This window comes from Clarias gariepinus, chromosome 6 (genome assembly GCF_024256425.1).
Source record: "Clarias gariepinus isolate MV-2021 ecotype Netherlands chromosome 6, CGAR_prim_01v2, whole genome shotgun sequence".
Classification (NCBI taxonomy): Eukaryota; Metazoa; Chordata; class Actinopteri; order Siluriformes; family Clariidae; genus Clarias; species Clarias gariepinus.
The window spans coordinates 36,586,368-36,595,456 of record NC_071105.1 but is presented as its reverse complement, the minus strand read 5'-3'; the positions used below and the strand labels follow the sequence as shown (position 1 = coordinate 36,595,456).

General features: G+C 43.6%; 1 protein-coding gene across 1 annotated transcript in view; it reads left to right on the top strand.

Annotated features, from left to right (window-relative positions):
* Positions 1-4,926: 4,926 nt before the first annotated feature.
* The window catches only part of dnah9l (dynein, axonemal, heavy polypeptide 9 like), a 52,818-nt gene continuing 48,655 nt past the window's right edge, over positions 4,927-9,089 (top strand). Inside the window, 7 exon segments of the mRNA XM_053498213.1 lie at positions 4,927-5,166; positions 6,632-6,799; positions 6,918-7,034; positions 7,167-7,304; positions 7,436-7,560; positions 7,657-7,852; positions 7,980-8,084. Of these exon segments, the coding sequence (XP_053354188.1) occupies positions 4,927-5,166; positions 6,632-6,799; positions 6,918-7,034; positions 7,167-7,304; positions 7,436-7,560; positions 7,657-7,852; positions 7,980-8,084 (1,089 nt within the window).

Below are 9,089 nucleotides of genomic sequence, written 5' to 3'. Positions count from 1 at the left end.
ACACACAGGCAGACGGACACAAACCCTCTTTGACTTCCGTCACCATGGCGACTTGAACCTTCACCAGGGGTTCGAGTTCCACTCGGTGAGTCCACACTCATCCTTCGACACAAAACACAGGACAGCGGCTGTTATACCTGGATGCAAGTAAGGAGATGTGAGTAAGTTCGCTTTTAGTTTGTTGGTAAAGGTGTTTGAGAAGCATCCCATGACTTCTGTACCTGTCTCCCAGCATGACGGAGGGAGGCGTCCGTGTACCGTCCGGCCAGATGAAGGTCAGCGCGCTCTCGGACGAGCGAGTGGACTTTGTGAAGGAGCAGATATTCACAGCTCTGCGTCTGAAGACGGACAAATGGAACCGTTTTATTGGAGCGGAGGAGAACCAGAAGACGTTGCTTGACTTCTTAGATCACGGCCGCGGTGAGCGCCTCATTCTGTTCACAGGGCCGGGAGGGACGCTGCACATAGGTGATGAACAGGTGAGAGAAACACACACCCTTATAAGCGTTCATCATTAAAATCTACTGTATACCTGATTGTATCTGTAGAGCACTATATAGGCTTTAGAGTGTGGTTACACCAAACACTACAGTATGTAGTGGGCATATACTGGGATGTGCAAAAACATAATAAAAATCATCTGGTCGTAGCAGGTCTCGGTATTAGGCAAATACAACCTTAGACAAACAACTTCTTCTTTGTATTTAGGCTGTTCCCTTCAGGGGTCGTCACAGCAAATCATCTGCCTCCATCTAACCCTATCCTATACCTCCTCTTCTCTCACACCAACTAACTTCATGTCCTCTCTCACTGCATCCAAAAATCTCCTCTTTGGTCTTCCTCTAGACCTCCTGCCTGGTAGTTCCAACCTCAGCATCCTTCTACTGATATATTCACCATCTCTTCTCTGAACATGTCCAAACCACCTCAATCTGGCCTTTTTTGACTTTATCGCCAAAACATCTACCATCTAAGATCTAACATCTTAGACAAACAACATATAACTTTTTTTTTCACCATGCTATTATTTATTTAACAAAAATGTAAATCCGATCATCGTCCTGTTGCATGACCCAATTCTGACCAAGCTTCAGCTGTCAAACAGATGGCCTCGTCTTCACCTGCAGAATACTCTGGCATACAGCGGAGTTCATTACTGACTCAATGTCTGCAAGGTGACCAGGTCCTGTGCTTCCAAAAACAAGTATGAGGTGTTGCTGCTGAAATGCTGTTTGATTTTAGCCAGTGGCGCTGGGCATTAAGGCTAAACAACTCTTCGGTCTCATCTGTCCGTAAGACATTGTTCCAGAAGTCTTGTACTGTGTTCACATGCGGTTTTGCAAACCTCAGACGTGCTGCCGTGTTCTTTTTGGACAGAAGAGGCTTTCTCCTGGGAACACTTTTAAGCAACCTGTACGTGTCTTCTAATTGTTCTGTCATGGACTTTAACATGTAGGGTTTGAGATGTAGCTCTTGAGTTTTTGTATTTCTCCGAGCATTGTATGGTCTTACCTTGGGGTAAATGTGCTGGGACATCCATTCTTGGGAAGACTGGTAAATGTCTTAAGTGCTGTTTCCTCTATCCATTCCGATTTTGTACGACCATGGTAGGACCTCAAGTCAACATTTACACGCACATTTACACACTACAGGCAATTTGGGTTAGGGTTAGGGTTAACCCTAGGTTTTCTGTTATTTGGAAAAATGCATTTGAATGTAACAGTTGGGACGTACTAAAAATGCAATAAAAATTAAAGTGGCAGGCTGCCAAAACTTCTGCTTTTCTAGAGGTCTGCACATCTACTGCTGATCAAGGGCTGACCCAATCTGCCCTCTTACATCCTGTGCAAGTAATAAGGGGTACTAAGTATTGCCCACATTATTAGTATTAATATTTTTGGTTCATTTTTGTTAAATAGATAATGGCACAGTGAAAAAAGTTTTGTCGTTGTGAGGTCTGAGGTTATATTTGTCTAATAGCCTACTAAGACCTACTGAGATCAGATAATCTTTATTAGGTTTTTATACAAAAAAACAAAACAAAAAAGAGGCACTAACTTTTACACATGACATGTAGTAAGTAGGAAACAATGTAGACAGGTCTAAAAGCCATGGTTTATCCTATGGACTACATTTGTAGTTCTACATGTTATAGAACCTGCACAGACCCCCCCCCCCCCCCCACACACACACACACTTGATTCCTGCAAGATCAAAAGAGACTTTCTGTTCAGTTCTGTAATATCATACCCAGATGGCCATGTCATCCATACTGACATGCTCTCGGTGTTGAAATAAGTTGCTGCTTATTTCCGGTGCTTTCGCATCTGAAAGCGCTACACCCCTGTTCTTCCCCCAAAAGAGCTCATCTCCATGGAGGACCAAGCTGCTGTGTCTGCTGAAGAAACCCAGCCGTGGAGTTTCCAGAAGCTCCTTCAGTTCCCAGCTGTGGCTCAGCGAAGTTCCGGCGCAGCCTCTGGACCACGCGTCCGTCCTTGTTGGTCAGGTACAGCCAAACGAACACTGGCATGGTGTGAGCGTAGAAATAACTGTATACAATAAAATACCATTATTGTTATGTAAGTGTAGTGGAGTTCTGTTTGTAGCTTTTGATGCTAATTATTATACAGTACTATATATATGATTATAGATTTTGCACTGGTATATTTGGACTTGGTCTAGTTTGAGTTCCGAGTTTATGATTTGTTTGTGCGTGTTTTCATTCGAAGGTTCTGTTGTCTGTCCTGGCAAACCCTTTAAATCAGACAGGCTGGCCACAAGTGTTGGGTCAGGACATACGCAAGCATCTGGAGCAGCTGCGCAGTCGAGCAGTCACACTGCGAGGTCGTGCTCAGGGACGAACACTGCTTCCACTTCCTCTGAGTGTGGACAGGAGGGACAAGCAGCAGCTCAGGTTTGTGTCTGGACCGTACAGGTTTACTGCTGTACCCTAGCTGTAAGTAGATAAAAGCCACAAGCGCTACGTTACTATATGATTAGAATGGTAGTGTTAATGAGGGCAAAAAAATCCAACTAACATAATTCTGCACGACCCCATTAGCAGCCATCTTGAAACACCTATGACGTTATGTCCACTAAGGGCGCTAAACTGGACACTTTGTTTCATCGCTGCTCAACTCTCCTGTTCATGATCCACCTTGACGGCTCATTTAACTGGGCAACTTTGGGGTGGGGGTGGGGGTTCTACAGTCACTTGTTACAATGACCTCATAAAATGAGTGTGTGTGTGTGTGTGTGTGTGTGTAGCTCCGATTTGTGTCTGATAGACCGAGCTTTGCTGTACGCTATTGAGACCATGGTGATTGAGTGGAGTCAACAGATGGGCTCTGTCCTGCAGCGAGACTCTTCTCAGCTCCTGCGTCAGGGAGACCACGTGGGCCCCACAGCGGAGCTGCACTTCTGGGCCCATCAGAAGGAAAATCTTCAGGGAATTCAGAAACAGGTAGTGAGACAACACACGAGTCATATGAGTCAAAAATTATCCACACTCCGGCTGTAGATTTTACATCAATTAACTTAAGATCTTAAGAAAATTATCTTTTTGACATAGTCTCCCTGCTTGTATCCCTACAATTGTTTTAGGCTGAGCTGTGAGATATGAATGCACCGCTGTCTTTTTCTCCTTCATCAGAATTGACTCTTAGTCATCCTCATAGTTCTGCTTTCAGGAGACCAAACAGGTGAAAGTCAGATGGAGCGAGACCAGGACTAAAGGGAGGACGCTTTAACACCTCGACAGCGTGGGCAGAAGTGTGCAAATGTGCATCTTCATGCAAGATCATGACGCCCTCGTATAGCAGTCCTCTGCGTTTAAAGCGAAGTTTAGACTTCATATCTTCAATAATTGTCTCATTGTAACGAGCACTGTTGATTGTTAAACCTTTTTCCTGATGATGTTCCAATACTTCTGGCCCTTGAGATGAGAATCTCAGAAAACTGTAAGCGTTGATGAATTTTCAAGCTGACGGTTGACTTTTGAACTTTTTCTCCGTCTGCGTTTGGGGATGTTTCTGTTCCGTTTACTCACCAGCACATCGTTTACTTGCTTTGTACTTTGTACCTTCATGCAGAGGGGTATGAGTAATGTCTCTATGAAGTCTCTTACAACCCGAAGGTTTCAATTAGAACTATTACAGTTTGTAAAACTAGAAAATAAAGATTACTGAAGGGGTTCTTTGGAAAGATAAGGGAGGTTCTGTATGTGGATCTCAGTGGTACAGTTCCACATAGACTCCTGAGTGAAATAAACCAAAGGATCCTTTGGGGAGATGAATAGATCCTCTTTACTAAAGAACTCGTTTGACCCAATTGAGGATTTCTTCTTCTGAATGTGTTTGTGTGTGCAGCTGCAAAATCCCAAAGTTGGCCAGGTGCTTGAGATTCTGCAAAGGATCAACAGCAGTTATTACACCTCTTTCCATGACATCATCCAAAAAGTCAACTATGGTAATGGCTTAACGTTTATTTAGACTTGACACACACATTGGAAAAACATAATGAATGTGTAGTTTGAGATAGATTGCCTTCGTGCATTTGTGTGTGTGTGTGTGTGTGTGTCAGCGGTGGTGGAGGCGGAGGACATCGACCTGCACCTGAAGCCCCTGTGGAAGCTCATCGTGGCCTTTGAGGAGCGGAGCTTCACCCACCTGGAGCCGCTTTTTCCAGCTCTGTTTCACACGCTCGCACTCATCTGGACTCACTCAAACTTTTACTGCTCTTCACCTCGCATTGTTACACTCCTCACTGAGTTCTGCAACCTGATCGTCGACAAGGTGTGTGTGACACAAGAGGAGTGTGTGTTTCCTGTATTAGAGAGTAAAATATTGTTGTGACCATTGCACATCTGTTTCTCTGTTGTGTATGTGTGTGTGTATGTGTGTGTGTGTGTGTGTGCGTGCACAGGCGATGGTTTACTTAATCCCTGAGGAGCTTTTTAAGATGGAGCTGGAGGAGGGTGTAGAGCGTGTGCAGAGGGCGCTGCAGGTGTTTCGGGCATTTAAACACACTTTCCAGCAGTACAGAGACAGGCTGGGTCCGGGGGGACATTACGGTCAGCTGGGACGCTCTGTCAAATCATGGGACTTTCCCTCGCAGATCATCTTTCAGCACACTGACCGCATCACCGAGAGGCTGCTCATGATTGAGGTGAAGGAGTAAAATGGAATCATTTACTGTGTGGTGAAAAAGTATTTGCCGTATTTTTTCAAAACTTTTTTCATATTGGTTATGCTAAAATGTTTTAATGTTACACAGAGATAACCCGAATAAATGTAAAATATAAAAGTTTTTTTCACTCTTTAAGGGGAAAAAAAAAGCTGTTTTAAACTACATGGCCAAACATGAAAAAGTGATGTCATGAATTAACTGTGAGTTTTGGAAAACCGTCTTAAATTTCTCCTGACACATCCAGGCTTGATTACTGCCAGACCCGTTGAATCAAGAAATCACTTAAATAGAACCTGTCTGACAAAGTCAAGAAAAGAAAAAGCAAAATAATCTAAGGAAATTCAAGAACAGATATTACACAAAGTAACTGATATGAATCAGTCTGGAAAAAGCCATTTCTAAGGCTTTGGGACTCCAGCGAACCATGGTGAGAGCCAATAATTCACAAATGACAAAAACTTGGAACAGTGGGGAACCTTCCCAGGGTGAAATTACTCCAAGAGCAGAACATCAACTCATCCTGGAACTCATAAAAGATCCCAGAACAACATCTAAAGAACTGTAGGCCTCACTTGCCTTATGTAAGGTCAACGTTCATGATTCAACAAGAAAGAAACAGACTGAGGGGAAAATGGTGTCCATGGGAGATTTCCAAGGCCAAAGATCCCAAGGCAAATATTCTGTGGACCGATGAGACGAAAGTGGAACTTGTGGACGGTGTGCGTCCTGTTACATCTAGCGTTTCATAAAAACAGCATTTCATAAAAAGAACATTGTACCAACAGTTAAACATGGTGGTGGTAGCATGAGGTCTGGGGTTTACAGCCTCAGGACCTGGACGATTTGCCATAATTGATTGAGTTCTGTGCTCAACCAGAAAATCCTAAAAGAGAACGTCCGGTCATCAGTTTGTATCCTCAAGCTTAAGCACACTCAGGTTATGCAGCAGGACAACGATCACCACACCAGTAAGTCCACCTCTGAATGAAGTAGAGCAGCCTAGTCAAAGTCCGAATAGAAATCAGATTGAGATCCTTAAACAGGCCGCTCATGCTCGAAAACCCTGCAACCTGGCTGAATAAAAGCAATTCTGCAAAGAAGAGTGGTCCAAAATTCCTCCACAGCGATGTGAAAGACTAAATCACAAACTCTTGATTGCAGTTGTTGCGGCCAAGGATGGAAAAACTAGTTATTATAATTTTTTTTATTAATAAATGAAATCATCTTTGAAAAACTGCATTTTGTTTTTACTCAGGTTAACGTTATATAATATTGAAATCAGAAAGGGGCAAATTCTTTTTTTATGGCACTGGAGATATTAATTACTTATTAATTATAATAAGAATTTATTACCTCTGTTTTTTATTTCCTTCCAATTATGAATTGACATATTCTAAGTCAGATCTGTACCTTAAAAACATCATGAGTGGTGTGTGTGTGATAGGAGCTGTTTGCATCAGCGCTGGACTTCCTGAAGCTGGAACGTGTGGAGTTGGGCGGCTCCAGAGGAAAGATTCTCAGTGAGATGGTGTACAGGATGAATGACGAGTTTCATGACGGCTGGAGGATCCTTAGGGAGAGCAAATACGATCCTCTGGACTACACTAAAGAGGTGTTGCAGCACATACACACTCACAACACAAACGGCCAATGAAACCTCATGATTTGATTATAAATAAACGTTGCCGAAGCTGATGTATTAATGCTTTTCTCTGTGGCTGGTACTGTAGGAGTTTGTGCGAGATCACAACCGAATGGTGGAACAGAATCAGGACTTCGACCAGCGACTGGGCACGGTGTTGAGTCTGGCTTTTCAACACTCCTCCAGCCTGGAATCAGCCTTCAAGGTAACACACACACACACACACACACACACACACACACACACACTTATACACACACACAGTTGTATTAGCAATTAAAATACAAGTTTTGGAGTTATATACAGAGTTGTGTTTGTGCTGTGTGTGTGTGTGTAGCTGTTGCAGATCTTTGGCACGTTGTTGGAGAGGCCGAGGGTTCACCAGCTGTTTGCTCCGAACTATTCCCTCCTTCTGGCCATGTTTCACGAGGAGGTCAACGTCTGCCAGCATATCCTAGACACACATAGAGAAAGGGTAAAGTGTGAGTGTGTGTGTGTGTGTGTGAGTGGATTATTTCATCCGTTTAATCATTTAAACGGATCAAATAAAAACAGATCAAAGAGTTATTAAAGTTTAAGTGTTTTTTATTTATTATTTTTACACAGTTACAGAATGGTTGCCCAGTTGTTGGTAAAAACTTGCCGCCTGTAGCTGGAAACCTGAAGTGGTCACAAGAGCTCAGAGAGAGAATCCTGAGCAGCCGCAGCAGCCTTAACCTCCTCACACACATGTACAACTCTACAGTGTATTGTTTTCAAATCCATAATGAAAGCATGATATGTCCATACCAGATATATATTATTATATGTGTGTGTGTGTGTGTCAGGCCGTTAGACAGTCCCGAGGCAGACCAGGTGTTGAAAACATGTGAGAGTGTCTTAGAAGAACTCGATCAGCTGGATGAACAGGTGTACGCGACCTGGTGTGTGGGATTGGATGCGCTGTGTCACACACACTTGGACGAGCCGCTGCTCTGTCTGGATGAAGAGAGCGGGCTGTACCATGTCAACTTTAACCCCGCAGTAAGAAGAACAGGCATCTAAATACACATATGTGCCAGTTTCTGTCTCGTTTTTACAGTATTTGTGTATAAAAGCAGTTTTATGCAGGGCGTGTGCGTGTGTGTGTGTGTGTGTGTGTGTGTGATAGTTGACTTCGGTGTTGAGGGAGGTGAAGTATCTTGGGCTGCTGAGGAGCCATAACATACCCAAGGCTGCACTGCATCTCTACTCAAAGGAAGAAACACTCTATGTGGTGAGGATGTGTGTGTGTGTAAGGATGTGTGTGTGTGTGTGTGTGTGTGTGCGCACAAAAGCATTTCTGTATGTACAGAATTAGTCAGTTATTTAATGGCATAAAGCATGTACATACAGGGCTTACAGCTCATGAAACCCCAAATCTACAATCTCAGAAAATTAGAATATTTAATGCAATCAATAAAACAAGGATTGTACATGGAACATATCAAACCTCTAAATACAGTAAGTATGCATATGTACTCAGTACATGGTTTGGGCCCCTTTTGCAGCAATTGCTGCCTTAACGCTGCGTGGCATGGAAGCTATCAGCCTGTGGCACTGCTGAGGTGTTATGAAAGACCAGGATGCTTCAATATCGGCCTTCAGCCCTTCTGCATTGTTCGGTCTCATGTCTCTTATCTTTTTCTTGGCAATGCTCTATAGATTCTCTGTGGGGTTCCGGTCAGGCGAGTTTGCTGGCCAATCAAGCACAGTAATCCAACAGTCATTGAACCAGGTTTTGGTGCTTTTGGCAGTCCTGCTGAAAAATGAAGTCAGCATCTCCATAAAACTCGTCTGCAGAAGGAAGCATGAAGTGCTCCAAAATCTCCTGGTAGACGTCTACGTTGACCCTGGACTTAATGAAGCACAGTGGACCAACACCAGCAGATGACATGGCTCCCCAAATCAACACTGACTGTGGAAACCTCACACTGGACTTCAAGCATCTTCCAGTGTGTACCTCTCCATTCATCCCCCAGACTCTGGGTCCTTTGTTTCCAAATGCGATGCAAAAGTTGCTCTCAAGAAAAAAGAGGACTTTGGACCACTGAGCAACAGACCAGTTCTTTTTTTCTTTAGAACAGATAAGATGCTTCTGACGTTGTTTGTTGTTCAGGAGTGGCTTGACAAGAGGAACATTTGAAGTCCATGTCCAGGATCCGTCTGTGTGTGGTGGCTCTTGATGCACTGACTCCAGCCTCAGTCCACTCCTTGTGAAAGTCCCCAAACCTTTTGGATG